The sequence below is a fragment of the Vicugna pacos genome, chromosome 4 (genome assembly GCF_048564905.1).
Source record: "Vicugna pacos chromosome 4, VicPac4, whole genome shotgun sequence".
NCBI lineage: Eukaryota > Metazoa > Chordata > Mammalia > Artiodactyla > Camelidae > Vicugna > Vicugna pacos.
In genome coordinates, this window is record NC_132990.1 from 2,086,088 (window position 1) to 2,103,505 (window position 17,418).

Consider the following 17,418-nt stretch of genomic DNA (forward strand, 5'->3'; position numbering starts at 1 on the left):
GGAGCGGGGTGGACAGCCGCGCCCCTGGGTTTCGGGTTGGAGGGACTCCACTCTCTTGAAGAATGGGGACTGCTGGGGGGCAGCTGTAGAAAAGTGCGCAGGCACGAAAACGGTCCCGCGATGCTGGCGAGCGCGGGTTATATGCGCGGGGATCGCGCGTGGTTCCCTTGCCTCCCCCGCCGAGCTCCGCGATGGTTCCCGCCAGCAGCGCGGGCGGCTTGAAGGTGTCTGAAGGGGCGCGCCGGCTAAAGGCAGCTTCCAGTCGGGGCCTCGCTATGGATTCTCTTCGTGCCGAGACCCGCGCCTTGGAAGCCGAAATCACGGCCTTGAGGCGGGCCTGCGTGGAGCTGCCGGATCCCGGGGTAGACACCACCCGAGTCCGGTACGTGGCCTTCCTCAGGCCTGGTGTGAAGGGTAAAAAAAATACCACTCCACTGTAGGGGCCCAGACGTCCCCACAGACCTTTCCAGACTACCAGACGTGGGCTGGAACCCTTTTTCTGTCTGTAACTGCAGTGCTGGGAGAGATGAGCCCACGCATGGGCCCGGTTGTAAACGCATTACCGTATGTTAACTGGTTTAATCGCAGTCATGGGAAAGATGTTTTCCTTGAAATTCTCTTTCTCTTGCTGATAACTGTCAAGGTGGAAGTTTTGCTTATCGCTTTAGCAGCCTTGCCTAAATTTAGTGGGTAGCAGTATAAAGTTGAGATTTAATAACTTTGGTTTCATGGTATTTGTTTCACCTAACTATGGCAAATGATGTTGATTTTTCGTTTACGGTAGTGATAAGAAATTTCCTTTGAGAAATAATTAGGTAAAAAGTAATTTGATAGAAAAATAGGTAATGTAGTCTATAGGAAAATTTGGCAAAAGTTGCGAAGGTGGTTGTCCATTGCCTGCAGATGGGGAAGCATCCTTGTAAGGGAAGGGGAGAAACTCCCTGTCTAAAGGAGAGTGGAACCGTGTGCACTAATAGAAATAAATTCTATCTGCCACAGAGCAGTGGCATCTTAACGTCTTTGACTTAACTAGTTATAGCCAGGGTCTGTCGATTGCTTGCTAAGTACCAGACTGAGAAATGCAAAGGTCTTTATGTGCATCGTTTTTTTTTAATACCTATGACAAGCTGTTAACCCCGTTTTCAAGTTAAAGAAATTGAGGCTCAGAGAAGTTAAGTTGCTTGCCCAAGGTCTCAGGGAAAATAAGTGTCAGACCTGGATTGGAACCCAAGAATCAAACTTCAAAGTCCGCATACTTTGCTTAACTGAAAGAAGGAGGGAAAGAGCCTATAACAGTTAATTATGTACCTATTGTCTCAAACTTGCAAGCAGCTTGAAAGCAGAAACTGTCTTCAGATTTTAGTCAGTACTGACTTGACATAGATGTGGAGAGAATGAGATTTTCCTGAACTAACTGGAGAAGAGTTGGTAGAATTCGAGAAATTAAAGAAAGTGATGCATGTTGGTTGGGATCATGAAGGTAGAGGAGGCTGGACTAGTAATAGGGAAAGGGAAGCAGGTGAACAGGGAACAAATATGTTCCTCCACAAGTGAAGGGGTAAATGTATTTTTGGAACCCGTGCTACTCCAGATGTTCTCCACTAACTGGAAGCATTAGTATCACTTAGGAGTTGACCAGAAATACAGATTTCAGCCTGACTATGACCTATTGAGTCAGAATCTGCTTTTTAACAAGACCTCGATAATCTTACGCACATTTGGAAGTTTGAGAAGCACTGTAACAAAAGATGATTTCTTTACGGGCTACAGTATGTCATTTTGAGCTCAGGATACTATGTAGACTATTCATTGGGCCTTGTCAGTGATCAAATTGAGAAAGTCGGGAAGAATCCAGATTATGGAAGATAATGTCAATCCAGGGACTTTGAATTTAACGTAAAGTTTCTTTTCACTGTGATGGAGAAGGAAGTGTAGGACCTGTGTACCAAGCTTTTTTTTTTTAATCACAATAAATTACATATAATATAAATATATTATTTTAGCAATTTTTAAGTGTACATGTAAGTGATATTACATTCATAATATTGTGCATCTATTACCTCCATCTTTTCCTGTAACTCTTTACATTTTGTAAAACTAGAACTCTATACCCATTAAACAATAATTCCCATTCCCCAACTCCTTTAGTCCCTGGCGATCACCATTCTATTTTCTGTCTTGATGAATTTGACTTCTCTAGGTACCTCATGTAAGTGGAATCATACATATTTATCTTTTTGTGACTGGCTCATTTCACTTAGCATAATATCCTTAAGGTTCATCTATATTATAGCACATTGCAGAATTTCCTTCCTTTTTCAGGCTGAGTAATATTTTCTTGTATACATATACCACATTTTACTTATCTGTTCATCTGTCAGTAGATATTTGCGTTGCTTCCATGTTTCAGCTATTGTGAGTAGTCCTGGTATGAACATGGGTGTACAAATATTTATTTGAGACCCTGCTTTCAATTCTTTGGATATATACCAAGAAGTGGAGTTGCTGGATCATATGTTAATTCTATTTTTAAATTTTCTGAGGAACCTCCACACTCTGTTCCATAGTGGTGGAACCATTTTATGATCCCACTGATAATCCACAAGTGTTCCAGATTCTCCACATCTTCACTGACACATCTCTTTTTTTGATAGTAGCTCTTCTAATGGGTAGGAGGTTGTATCTAACTATAGTTTTGTTTTGCATTTCCCTAATGATTAGTGATGTTGAGTATCTTTTCATGTACTTATTGACCATTTGTATATCTTCTTTGGAGAAATGTCTATTCAGGTCTTTTGCCCATTTTTGAATCAGGCTGTTTGGGTCTTTAAAGTTGAGTTTTAGGAGTTCTCTATATGTTTTGGATATTGATCCCTTATCATATCTATGATTAAAAATATTTTCCCCCATTCTGTGGGTTGCGTTTCTACTCTTTTAATAGTGTTTTTTGATGTACAATTTAAAATTTTTTTCATGAAGTTCAGTTTGTCTATTTTTTCTTTCATTATCCATGCTTTTGGTATCAGATATATCCATGAAATCATTGACAAATGAAATGTCGTGAAGCTTTTATCCTGTTTTTTAAGAGTTTCATTGTTCTAGGTCTTACGTTTACGCCTTTGAAACAGTTTGAGTTAGTTTTTATATCTTAGATAAGGGTCCAGTTTCATTATTTTTGCATGTGGATATCCAGTTTTCCCAGCATAATTTGAATGGTATTGGCACACTAGTCAAAAATCATTTGATCATTTGTGTGAGGGTTTATTTCTGGCTTCTCTTATTCTATTCCATTCAGCTGTATGTCTGTCCTTATGCCAACACCACACTGTTTTGATGACTGTAACTTTGAAATCAGGCATTGCATTGAACCTGCTTTGGGTAATACTGACCTTTTGATAACATTATCTTCTAATCCATGAACATGAGATGCGTTTCCATTTATTTATGTCTTCTTTATTTTCTTTCATTGATGTTTTGTACTTTTCATTGGACAAGTCTTTTACCTTCTTGATTACGGTAATTCTCGTGTACTATATTCTTTTTTGATGGCATTGCAAGTGAAATTGTTGTTGTAATTTCCTTTACAGATTGTTCATTGTTGAGGTGTAGAAATGCATCTGATTTTCATGTGATGACTTGATGTCCCCCTCCTTTGCTGAATTCATTTATTAGTTCTGCCACTTTTTTTTTTTTTGTAGAATCTTTAGGGTTATATACATATAAGATTATTCCACCTGGAAGCAGATAATTTACTTCTTCCTTTCCAATTTGGATGCCTTTTGTTTCTTTTTCTTGCCTAATTGCTATACCTAGAATTTTCAGTATTATGTTGAGTTGAAGTGGTGAAAGCTGCATTCTTGTTCCTGATCTTACAGGAAAAGCTTTCAGTCTTTGACTGTGGATTATGATGTTTGCAGTGGGTTAATCACATATAGTTTTTACTATGTGAGGTAGTTCCTTTCTGTTCCTAGTTTTTTTAGTGTTTCGATTTTTCTTTTTAAATGAAAAGGTGTTGAATTTTGTCAAATGCTTTTTCTGCACCAGTTAAGATGGTTATGTTTTTTTTTTCCTTCATTCTGTTAAAGTGATCTATTTCATTGATTGAATTTCCTATGCTGAACTACAGGAGTAAATCTCATTTGGTCATGATGTATAATCCTTTTAATATACTGCTTAATTTGATTTGCTGCTGTTTTATTCAGGATTTTTACATCAGTGTTTATAAGCAATATTGGTCTATAGCTTTCTTGTAGTGTCTTTGTCTGGCTTTGGTATCAGGTTAATGCCAGCCTAATAGATTGAGTTACAAAGTGTTTGCTCCTCTTCAATTTTTTTGGGAAAGGTTGAGGATTGGTATTAGTTCTTCTTTATGTTTGGTAGAATTCAACATTGAGGCCATCAGGTCCAAAGTGTTTCTGTATTGGGAGATTTTTGCTTACTGATTCAATCTCCTCACTAGTTTTAGGTCTATTCTGTTTTGGGGTTTTTTTTTTTTGTTTGTTTCTTCATGATTTAATCTTTGGTTCTAGAAATCTGGCCATTTCAAGTAGGTTATCCGATTTATTATTGTACATTTGTTCATAGTACTCTCAATGCTTTTTATTTTTACAGAAACCCCCTTTCATTTGGAATTTCAAAGGAATGCCCCCCCTTTCGTTTCTGATTTTAGTATTTGAGCCATCACTTTTTTTTCAGTCCACCTAGCTAAAGGCTTGTCAATTTCATTTTTGTTTCAAAGAGCCAATTTTTTGTTTCATTGATTTTCCCGTTTCTTAATGTCTATTTCATCGATCTCTGCTCTAATCTTTATCATTTCCTTCCCTCTGCTAGCTTTGGGTTTAGTTCATTCTTTTTCTAGTTTCTTAAGTTTTACCACTAGGTTGTTGATGTGAGATCCTTCTTGTTTTTTACATGTAAGTGTTTATAGCTAGAAGTGTCCTTAGCACTCCATTTGCTGTGTCCCCTAAGTTTTGATATGTTGTGTTTTCATTTTTATTGGTCTTTAAATATTTTCTTATTTCCTTTGTGATTTCTTCTTTATTATTGGTTATTTTTAAATGTGCTGTTTAATTTCACAATTTCATGAATTTTTTAGTTTTCCTTCTGTTACTGATTTCTAACTTCATCTCACTGTGGGTGGAGAAAATACTTTGTAGAATACCTGTGTTTTAAAATCCGCTGAAACTTAATTTGTTGCCCAATATATCATCTGATCTATCCTGGAAAATGTACCATCTGCACTTTACAATAATTTGTTTTCTCTTGTGTAGAGTGTTCTGTATATTTTGTTAAAGTTAATTGTGTATTGTGTTGTTTAAGTTCTTTATTGCTTACTTATGATCTACCTGGTGCTTCTTTCCATCATTCTAAGTGGGGAATTGAAGTCTCCAACTGTTATTTTGTTTTTATTGAGCTATATTTGACTTATAACATTTTATTTTCAGGTGTACGACATAATGATTTCATATTTGTATACACTAAAAGTGATCACAAGAAATTCTTAATATCCATCACCATACAAAATTTTTTTTGTGATAAGAACTTTGAAGATTTACTCTCTTAGCAACTTTCAAATATATAACACAGTATTATTAAACATAGTCACCATGCTGTACATTAGATCCCCATGACTGATTTATTTTATAACTGGAGGTTTGTACTTTCTGACCACCCTCACGCATCCTTCATCCCCGACCCCTTGCCTCTGGCAACTATCAATCTATTCTCTGTATCTATGAACTTGTTTTTTACTTTGTTTTTGTTGTTTCTTAGATTCTGCATGTATGTGAGATCGCACAGTATTTGTCTTTCTCTGTCTGACTTCATTTAGCATAATGCCCTCAAGGTCCATCCATGTTGTTGCAAATGGCAAGATTTATGGCTGAATAACATTCCATATGTGTGGTTTGGAATAATGCAGTATCTTTTTGAGTTAGTGTTTTTGTTAGTTATCCTTTGGATAAATAACCAGCAGTAAAATTGCTTATCATATGGTAGTTCTATTTTTAACTTTGTAAGGAACCTCCATACTGTTTTCCACAGTGCCTGCACTAGTATATTTACATTGCCTCCAAGAATACACAGATTCTTATTTCTCCACATCCTCACCCACATTTGTTATTTCTTGCATTTTGATGATAACCATTCTAGCAGGTGTTAGGTTACAAATCATTGTGATTTTGATTGGCCTTCTGTATGTCTTCTTTGAAAAAAATGTCTATTGAAATCCTTTGTGCATTTTTAAATCAGATTGTATATTTTAATTATTTTTTTGCTATTTATTTGTATGAGTTCTTTATACATTTTGGATATTGACCCCTTATGAAATATATGATTTGCAAATATTTTCTTTCACTCTATAGGTTGCCTTTTCCCTTTGTTCCCTTTGTTCATTTGCTTTCTAGAAGCTTTTTAATTTGATGTAGTTCCACTTATTTTATTTTAGTTTATTTTAGCTTTTATTGCCTTAATTTTTGGTGGCAAATCCAAAACTTATTGACAGGAGTAATGTCAAGGAGCTTACTACCTATGTTTCCTTCTAGGAGTTTTATTGTTTGGGATCTTTAATCCATTTTAAGTTAACTTTTGTGTATTGTGTAAGGTAGTGGTTCCGTTTCATTCTTTTGCTTGTGGCTGTCCAGTTTTCCCAAGCCATTTATTGAAGAAACTGTCCTTTCCCCATTGTGTATTCATGGCTTCTTTGTCATAAATTAATTGACCATATGTAGTTTATTTCTGAGCTCCCTTTTCTGTTCTACTGATCTGTGTGTCTGTTTTTATGACAATACAATATTGTTTTGATTACTGTAGCTTTGTAATATAGTTTGAAATCAAGACATATGATGCCTCCAGGATTGTTCTTCTTTCTCAAGATTTCTTTGGCTATTCCAGGTCTTTTGTGGTTACATACAAATATTAGAATTATTTTTTCTATTTCTGTGAAAAATGCTATTGCACTTTTGATGGAGATTTTATTGAATCTGGTGATTGCATTGGGTAGTATGGACATTTTAACAATATTAATTCTTCTTATCCAGGAGCATGAAATATCTTTTCAAATATTAGTATTTCTTCAGCTTTTTTCATCAATGTCTTATAATTTTCAATGTACAGGTCTTTTACTCCTTTGTTAAATTTATTCCTAGGTATTTTATTCTTTATGGTACAGTTATAAGTGGGATTGTTTTCTTATTTTCTTTTTTCTGATAGTTTGTTATTATGCATAGAAACACAACAGATTTTTGTATTGATTTTGTATCCTGCAACTTTACTGAGTTTTTTGTTTTTCTTCCTTCCTTCCTTCCCCTTCCTTCGTCTGTTTCTTTCTTTCTTTCTTTCTTTCTTTCTTTCTTTCTTTCTTTCTTTCTTTCTTTTCTTCCTTCCTTCCTTCCTTCCTTCCTTCCTTCCTTCCTTTCCTTCTTTCTTTCTTTCTTTCTTTCTTTCTTTCTTTCTTTCTTTCTTTCTTTCTTTCTTTCTTTCTTTCTTTCTTTCTTTCTCTCTCTCTCTCTCTCTCTCTCTCTCTCTCTTCTTAACTAGTTTTAACAGTTTTATGGTAGAGTCTTTGGGGTTTCCTCTAAATAATATGTCATGTGCAAATTTGACTGTTTGACTTCTTCCTTTCTGATTTGGATGCCTTTTATTTCTTTTTCTTGTCTAATTGTTCTGGCTAAGACTTCCAATACTATGTTGAATAAATGAGGTTAAAGTGGGCATCCTTTGTCTTACTCCTGATCTCAGGGGAAAAGCTTTCAGCTTTTCACTCTTGAGCATGATGTTAGTCTTGGACTCATCATATGCCTTTTATTATTTTCAGGTATGTTCCCTCTGTAACCACTTTGTTGAGGTTTTATCATAAATGGATGTTGAATTTTGTCAGACTTTTTTCTGCATCTGTTGAGGTGATGATACTGTTTTTATCCTTAATTTTGTTCATGGAGTGTAGCACATTGATTTGCAGATTTGAACCATCCTTCCATTCCAGTGCTGAATCCCACTTTATCCTGATGTGTATTCCTTAATGTATTGCTGAATTAGCTTTGCTAATGCTTTGTTGAAGGTTTTTTACATTTATGTTCTTCAGGGGTATATACCTTGTAATTTTCTTGTAGTGTCCATGCCTGAGTTTGGTATCAGAGTAACGATGGCCTCATAAAATGAGTTTGTAAGTCTTCCCTCTCTTCTGTTTTTTGCAAGAGTTTGGGATTGGTTTGCTTCTTTAAATATTTGGTAGAATTCATCAGTGAAGCCATCTGGTCCAGGACTTTTGTTTGTGGGTAGGATTTTAAATACTAATTCAAGCTCCTTATTAGTAGTTGGTCTGTTTAGATTTTCTCTCTCTCTTTTTTTTTGTGATTCAGTCTTGTTTTATGTTTCTAGAAGTTTTTCCATTTTTTTCTAGATTGTCCAGTTTGTTGTCATATAATTTTTCTTACTTTTCTTAGGATGTAAGTAGTTTCCTCTGTATTTCTGTGGTGTCAGTTATAACATCTCTTCTTTCATTTTGATTTTATTTGTGTTCTCTCTCTCTTTCTTTTTGATGATTCTAGCTAAAGTTTTGTCTGTTTAGTTCACCTTTTTAAAAAATCAGCTCTTGGTTTCCTTGATTTTTTTCTATCACCTCTTTAGGCTGTATTTCATTTTTATCCCTTCTCTCATTTTTGATATTTCCCTCTACTAATTTTGGGCTTTATTTGTTCTTCTTTTTCTAGTTCCTTGAGATGTAAAGTTCAGTTTTTCATTTGAGATTTTTTGTTGTTGCTTTTTAACATAGGCAGTTATTGCTATGAACTTTCGTCTGAAAACTGCTTTTGCTGTAGCCAATAGTTTGGTGTGTTTTATTTCTGTTTTCGTTTGTCTTAAGGTATTTTTTGACTTCTTTTTTGATTTTTCTTTTGACCCATTCAGTCATATTCAGTAGAATGTTGTTTCAGTCCTGCATATTTGTAAATTTGTCAATTTTCTAGTGTAATAGCATTGTGGTTGGAAAAAATGATTGATATAATTTCAGTCTTCTTAACTTTATTGAAACTTGTTTTGTGGCTTAACAGATAACCCATCCTGGAGAATGTGCTTTGTGCACTTGAGAGGAATGTGTACTCTTTCATTTGAGTGGAATGTTCTGTATATGTCTGTTAAGATCTTATGGTCTAAATGTGTTCTATGAGGCCAGTGTTTCCTTAATTGCTTTTCTCTCTGGGTGATCTATATATTGATGTAAGTAGTGTACTAAAATCCTCTACTATTGTTGTATTGCTGTCTATTTCCTTCTTTGAGGTCTGTTAATATTTGTTTTATATATTTGGGTTCTCCTATATTGACTGCATAAATATTTAATAATGTGTCCTCTTGTTGCATTAACTTTATTATTATATAATGACCATCTTTGTCTCTTATTACAATCTTTGTCTTAAAGTCTTTTTTTTCTGATATAAATATGCTATTTTAGTGTTCTTTTAGCTTCCATTTGTATGAAATATTTTTCCATCCCTTCACTTTCAGTGTGTGTGTCCTTGTATCTGAAGTGAGTATCTTATAGGCAGCATGTAAATGGGTCTCTTTTTAAATCTAGTCAACCAATCTGTATTTTTTGATTGGAGAATTTAGCCCATTTACATTTAAAGTAATTATTGATAGGTATGTGCTTACTGCCATTTTATTGTTTTCTGAAAGTTTTGTAATTCCTATGTTTTGTTCTTCCTCTCTCGCTCTCTACTTTTGTGATTTGTTGATTTTCTACAGTTATATGCTTAGATTCCATTGTTTTTATCTTTTATGTATCAGAGCTTTTTTGCTTTGTAGTTGTCATGAGAATTGCATAAAACATGTTTATAATGATCTGTTTTAAGTTGGTGATAACTTACGTTCTTACACATTCTGAAGCTCTATATTTTTACTCCCTCTCCCCAATGTTTTATGTTTTTGATGTCATAACTTAGATCTTCTTATATTGTGTATACCATAACAAAGTATATAGTTATAGTTATTTTACTATTTTTGTTTTTTAACATTTGTATTAGCTTTTTAGTGATTAACACACCACCATTGCACCATTGGATTATTCTGAATTCTTCAATATACTTACCTTTACCAGTGAGAATTACACTTTCATATTTCCTGCTACTACTTAGTGACTTTTTGCTTCAGGGTAGAGAATTTTTTTATAACATTTCTTGTAAGGCCTGTCTGGTAGTGATGAACTCCTTTAGCTTTTGTTTGTCTGGAAAACTATGTCTGCTTCAGTTCTGAAGGAGAGCTCTGCCAGTAGGATATTAGTGGTTTGCAGTTTTTGTCTGTTAGCCCTTGAGTATATCATACCACTTCCTTCTGGCCTGCAAAGTTTCTGCTGAAAAATCTGATAGTATTTTGGGGTTCCCTTCTGTTGAACTTTTGGTATTTTAATTTTAATGTATCTTGATGTAGATCTCTTTGGGTTTCTCTTATTTGGTACTTTGTACTCTTCCTGTATCTGATGTCTGTTTCTTTCCCCAGATCTGCCACTATTTCTTCATATAAGTTTTCTGCTCCTTTCTTTTGCTCCTTTCCTTCTGGGACCCCTATAATTTGAATGTTGGTCCATTTGCCCCATAAGTCTGTTTAGCTATTTTAGCTTCTTTTCGTTTCATTTCATTTTCCTTTTTGCTGCTCTGATTGGATAACTTCACTGATCTTTGTTACTGCTTCATTTAGTCTGATGTTGAACCTCTCTAGGAATTATTTCAGTTCAGTTATTGTTATCTTCAGGTCCATGACTTCTATTCTTTTTTTTGCTTTTCTTATTCACTTAATGAAAAGTATAATACTAAAAAACAAAAAATTTAAAAACACTAACAAAAGTAGCACAGAAATTGCTAAAATTCACTGAAATACTAAATACAGGACTGTAGAAATCAACAAAACAGAATAATACAACAAATGATGTTTATACTAGGAATGTACAAGTGATTCAACATTGAGAAATTTATTATAATAATTTCGTGGTCACAGACTAAAGAATAAAACTGCTATTTTAAACTTTTTAATAGATTCCAAGTAACATTTCATAAAATGCAGCTATGTTTCTTTTAAGAACACACGTGTGTACAACATAGTAATTTAGGAAGAGACAGATTAAATTGTGGAAAAGCAGAAAAGAATGGAAAACTTTAGAGACTTACTACATGCCCTATTTTCATCACTTATAAACATAATTCTATGAATTTTAGCCAATGCAATAAATTTTTTAAAATGACTAACATTTTAAAAGCTCTTATTATATATGCTAGAAAGTGTTCTTAATACTTAACAAATACTAACTCATTTCAACTTCGTAACAATCCTAGGGAATATTAACTACTATCATTCTTATTTTACAGATTAGGAAGCTGAAGTCTAGAGAAGTTAAGTAACTTGGCTAAGGGCTCATAGTTAATCAGTGGTAGAGCTGAATACGCACTGGAGTATTTTAACTCATGAATCTTTAATTTTAAAAACTTTTATTAATTTAAATATGTTTTTAAATTGAATTATAGTCAGTTTACAATGTTGTGTCAATTTCTGATGTACAGTATAAAAATTGAAGATGAAATTTTAAAATACCTTGAGACAAATGACAATCAAAACACAACCACACAAAACCTATGGGTTGCAGCAAAAGCGGTCCTAAGAGGAAAGTTCATAGTGATATAGGCCTTCCTCAAAAAGCAGTAACAATCTCAAATAAACAGCCTAACCTACCACCTAAAAGAATTAGAAAAGGAAAACCTAAAGTCAGCAGAAGGAAAGAGATAATAAAGATCAGGGAGGTAATAAATAGAGATTAAAAAACAATAGAAAAAATCGATCAAACCAAGAGCTGGTTTTTTGAAAGAGTAAACAAAACCAACAAGCCTCTGGCCAGGCTCACCAAGAAGAGAGAGGATACAAATAAACGAAGTAAGAAATGAAAATGAAGAAAACTACAACAAATACCACAGAAAAACAAAAAACCGTGAGAGTATACTATGAACAACTGTATGGTAACAAATTGGACAACCTAGAAGAAATGATACTTTCGTATAGTTTCTGTCCCTTTGTTGAAATTCTCATTTTGTTCATCCATTGTTCTCCTGAGCTCTGTGAGCATCTTTATGATCATTATTTTAAACGACTTAAAAGGTAACCCATTTATCTGTATTTCATTAAGGTGTTTTCTTCAAGTTTTATCTTATTCTTTAATTTGGAACATATTCCTGTGTTTGTTCATACTCTTGACTCTCTGTGTTGGTTTCTGTGTATTAAATAAAACAACCCTCTCTCGCAGTCTTGAAGGAGTGACCTCGTATGGTAGATGAAACTTATCATTCAACCTTGCCCTTGGTCTTGGTTTTCTCTCAAACCTTGGCGTTGTCCAAGCAGCGTACATTTTTTTAGTTGCTCTCAATAGTTGAGGGTATGCCCAAGACTTGTCAGTGTCCCAGAGGGGAGGTTCTCAGTCAACAGATAGATTCACTCTGATTGGAGACAGTTCCCTCAGGGAGGAGCTTTTAAAGTATCCAAATATACCTCTTTCAAGGAAAGTTGGGAGATGGGTGTATTTGTCTGCTCCTTCTGCCCCGAGGCTTTGTGATAGCCAAGTAAGAAGTGTTTCTTTGCTATTTTTCTGCTGAAGTTATGAACACAAGCCCTGCTGGCCACCATAGCCAGGCTATGAATGGATATGTCCTCTGGATGACATTCACCACAGTGAGGATGAACAAGCCCCTATCTTGGGGACACTGATGACTTGGGCCTGGCCAGAGGGAGGGCATGAAAATGGCATCCTCTGACTTCCTCAGTCTTTTCAGAGGATTGCAATTGGGACTTGAATGTGTGTGTGTGTTTTTTAAAATATTTTTTTATTGAGTTATAGTCATTTTACAATGTTGTGTCAAATTTCAGTGTAAAGCACAATTTTTCAGTTATACATGAGCATGCATATATTCATTGTCACTTTTTTTTCCACTGTGAGCCACCACAAGATCTTGTATATATATCCCTGTGCTATACAGTATAATCTTGTTTATCAGTTCTACATATGCCTGTCAGTATCTACAAATTTTGAACTCCCAGGCTATCCCTTCCCACCCCCCGCCCCCTTGGCAACGATAAAAAAAAGAACATAAATACAAAACAGAAACAGACTCACAGGCATAGAATACAAACTTGATTGTGTGTTTTAAGAGAAGATAAGCTTGTCTCTTTTACAGTGAGACTAGGAGTACATTTTAGTCTGCCATATCCACATTGTGCCCTGGGGCTAGTAGTCATTTAAGAACTGTTTCTCCTTTTGTTACAGTGTTACGGGACCCACAATAAGTTCTGCTGAAAGTTTCGCAGGCATCCAGAGCCTGGTGATCAAGAGGTGTTCCCTTGGGCGGCAGCCACAAAAATCAGGGCACCAGAGAGTGCACAAACTCCTTTCCAGGAGATACTAGTGACCTGGAGTGAGACAGAGAATGCAAAGATCATGCTCACTAGACTCTGTCTTTGGAGGTATTTGAGTAGACTTCCGTCTGTTGTTAAATTAGAAGGCCGCCCTTGAGGCCAAAGCTTTAAGGTAAGAGAATAGGCTTCTTTCACAGAAACACAGGTTGATATTCTATTGGCTGCCTCTACGCTGGATTCTGAGATAGGTGAGTCTGTGCGTATGAGTTGTTTAAAAACTGTTTCTCTGTTCCCTTACAGCCTTGTGGGTCTCGTGGACCCACAAGCCTCTTTGGCTCTCAAAGCTAGATATTTTAGGGGCTTGCATCTCAGGTGCTTGGTCTTAAAAGTTCAGGTGCCAGCCGTGGTCACACCTTTCACTCCTCAAGGAGCATGTCAGGGTCGTTAGTCCCCCTCGACTGTGGGTTGCCACCTGGGGGCTGGCTTTGGTGGGGAGACTGTCTCAGCCTCTACCATCCATTTCCACGTGGGCTTTTTCTCGTTTACCTGATGTGCAGAAGTAGCCCAGCTTGTTCCTGCGTTTCTTTCAGAGAAAGTTATTTCATATGTAGGTGTAGATTTGGTGTGACTCTGCGAGGAGGTGAATTCAGGATCCTCTTATGTAGCCATTTTGAGCTGTTAGTGTAGAACTGTTTCTCCCTTTAATTCTGTCAGTTTTTGCTTCAAAATATAGTCAACCCTCTGTATCCACAGGTTCGTATCTGCAGGTTCTGCATCCACATATTTTGTCATTTGTAGTGGGCACTGGTTCCGGCAAATACTAAGGGATAGTTGAATTTATAGTCTGTCGTTAGGTGTGTAAATGTTTACAGTTTTTATGTCTTACTCTATTGAACCTTTCATTAATATATGATTTTTTTCTTTATCACTTACAGCCTTTTTTGAGTTAAAGTCCATTTTGTCTGATATTAGTATCCCCACTGCTGCTTTGAGCATGAAGTATGTTTTTCCATCCTTTTGGTATTTGATACGGTTGGATCGTGTGGTTTTTATGAATTTTCCTAATCCCTGTCTTAGATTTGGAGAATTAAACCCCTTTACATTTAAATAAGTACTGATAAGGAGAGACTTTACTTGTGTCATTTTGTGGGTTTTTTTTTAATATGCCTTTGAACTTTTTGGTCCCTCATTTCCTGCATTTCTGCCTTCTTTTGAGTAGTTGAATTTTTGGAGTAAAACGTGTAAATTTTTAAAAATTTTTCTTTGATGTGTATTCTATAACTTTTCTTTGTGGTTATCAGAGGGATTACATATAATATGAGAAAGTTACAGCACTCTTAATTTGAAGTTATACTTGCCTAATTTCAACAATATACAAAATTTCTGCCTATTTGCAGCTCCATCCCCACTGTTTTTGTTTTTTTTTTAACTTTTTTTTTATTGAGTTATAGTCATTTTACAATGTTGTGTCAAATTCCAGTGTAGAGCACAATTTTTCAGTTATACATGAACATACATATATTCATTGTCACATTTTTTTTCTCTGTGAGCTACCACAAGATCTTGTATATGTTTCTCTGTGCTAGACAGTATAATCTTGTTTATTCTACATATGCCTGTCAGTATGTTTTTGGTTTTTTAAGTCACAGAATTTTGTCTTTATACATTTTGTGACCCCAAACACAAACTAATACTTTAAAATGCATTAATCTCTTAAATTTTGTAGAAAACTTGATTTGGAGTCAACAGAGGAGATTTGCACTAATAGTACCTTTAGACTAATAATTTTTTCAAATGTTAAATCATCTAGAAAACAAAAAGTTCACTTACAAGCCATTGTTAAATTACTACTAGATTTTGCATGTTCATGTACTACTTTTATTGAGGTCTTTATTTCTCCACATGGCTTCATGTTACTGTCTAGTGTACTTTTATTTTACTTTATAGAACTCCCTTGAGCATTTCTTGCAGGACATATCTAATGGAAACAAACTTCATCACCTAGTGTTTATTTGAAGTATCTTGATTTCTTCCTCACTTTTGAAAGAAAACTTTTCCGAAGAGGATTATTGGTTGATGGTTTTTTCTTTTAGCATTTTGAATATATTGGCCCACTGTCTTCTAGCCGCCAAGATTTCTGATGAGAAATCTGCTCATAAGTTATTGAAGATCCCTTGAATGTGATGATTTGCTTCTTTCTTGCTACTCTCTTTATTCTTGGTTTTTGAAAATTTGGGTCTCAGTGTGGCCCTCTTTGAATTCCTTTTATTTGGAGTTAGTTGAGCTTCTTAAATGTTTATATTCATGTCTTTCATCAAGTTTGGGGCATTTTTAGCCATTATTTCTTCAAATATTCTCTCCTCCCCCTTTCCTGTTGCTTTCCCTTGTCCCTTGGTGCATACATTGTCCTTTTGGTCATGTCCCACTGGTCCCTGAGGGTCTGTTTGCTTTTCTTCAGTGTTTTCCTGTTCCTCAGTCTCAGTTTTCATTGTCTTATCTTCATATTCATTGATTCTTTCTTCTGCCTGCTCAAATCTGCCTTTGAATCCCTCTAGTGAATTTTTTATTTCTGTTGTACTTTACAGCTTCAGAATTTCTTATTGTTTTCTTTCTAAGTTTTCTGTCTTTTTACTGATGTTTCCATTTTGTTCACACATTGTTTTCTTAACTTTCTCCATATCTTCCTTTATTTCTTTGAGCATCTTTACAATCTCTGTTTTAAAGTCTTTGTCTGCTTTATCTGCCATTAAGTGTTTTTCAGGGACAAATTCTTTTGAATTTTTTTTCTTTGAATGGGCCATACTTTTCTGGTTTTTGTATGCCTTGTGATACTTTGTTGAACGCTGGACATTGTAATTTAACAATGGTAACTCTGGAAATCATATTCTCTCCCCTCCCCCAGTGTTTGCACTTTTTTGTTATTGTTTTGGATTGTTTTGTTGTTGTAGGCTGTCTGTGCTGAGGGCCAGCTTGAAATGTTATCTTAATGCCTAAGGATGTCTTATCTGAGCCTTTCCTTGGTATGTGCAGTCATTTTCAAATTTTCCCTGTGTATCTAGTTTGGTTTTTAATGCCCTAGTCTTTAATCTCTGACTCCTGAAAAGGAAAAGGCAAAAATGATGGGAAGCAAAGAGTGAGAGCTCTTTACCTCCAGCCAGAGGGGAGGGGCTTGCAACAGTGGGGGGAGGGGCAACAATAGCTGCCACCTCTTTGTCTGCATCTCTGTGACCAGAAGCAGCAATCAGCAATTGGAGCACAGGCACCCATATTTGGGGAACAGAGTCCTTTTAGCCCACCCTTGCTCCCCTAAGTTGTTTGCAGGCTTCTCCAAAAACGTGCACAGCTGCCTGCCATGTTATTGGAGTAGAGCATGGGTGGCTACTCCTGTGCTAAGAGCTGAAATTGCCCAAAATTTACTGTAATTTATGTTTGGGCTTTCTCCATGAAGTTGCAAGCCTTTAGCAGTCTCCAGAGTTCCAGAAAAGTTGTATCAGATTCTACCAGTGCAATTGCTGCCTGGTTGGGGAAATAGATTCCTGGTACTTCCTGCTCTGCCATCTTCCTTGAATCCTAGATCATTGAGTTTTAAACTCATGTCTTGTGTAAATTTCCTTTAAACGAGAGAAAGCTTCTTGTGAACATCTGATATTGGACAAAAAAAATGTATGCTGTAAGATAAATTTGCAAATAATAAATTAAGTTAAAATTACCACTGTGAATGAGAAAGTGCAGGCTGTCCTTTTATTTTTGTGGTAAATTATACATAACATAAAACTTACCATTTTAACCCTTTTAAAGTATATGGTTTAGCTTACATTGTTGTGCAACTATCACCATTATCCATTTCTAAAACTATTTCATTGCCTCAAAGTGAAACTGTGTACCCATTAAATAGTAGCTCCCCATTTTCCCCTTTCTCATGCTTGTGTTCTGCGTATCTATCCTTTAATGTGATGACTTAGTTCTCTTATTAGTTTGCTCTATTGGAAATACCTTGAAATTTTCATTCATAGTTTGCTGTGACATTGTTTAGTATTT

General features: G+C 35.5%; 1 protein-coding gene across 6 annotated transcripts in view; it reads left to right on the forward strand.

The window, feature by feature from the left end:
- Window positions 1-13: 13 nt before the first annotated feature.
- CENPP (centromere protein P) overlaps window positions 14-17,418 on the forward strand; it is a 220,403-nt gene continuing 202,998 nt past the window's right edge. For all 6 annotated transcript variants that reach the window (XM_072959105.1, XM_006209218.4, XM_072959107.1 and 3 more), the window contains exon 1: window positions 14-382. In XM_072959105.1, the coding sequence (XP_072815206.1) occupies window positions 192-382 (191 nt within the window). In that variant the 5' untranslated portion in view covers window positions 14-191. The remainder of the gene's footprint in view (window positions 383-17,418) is intronic.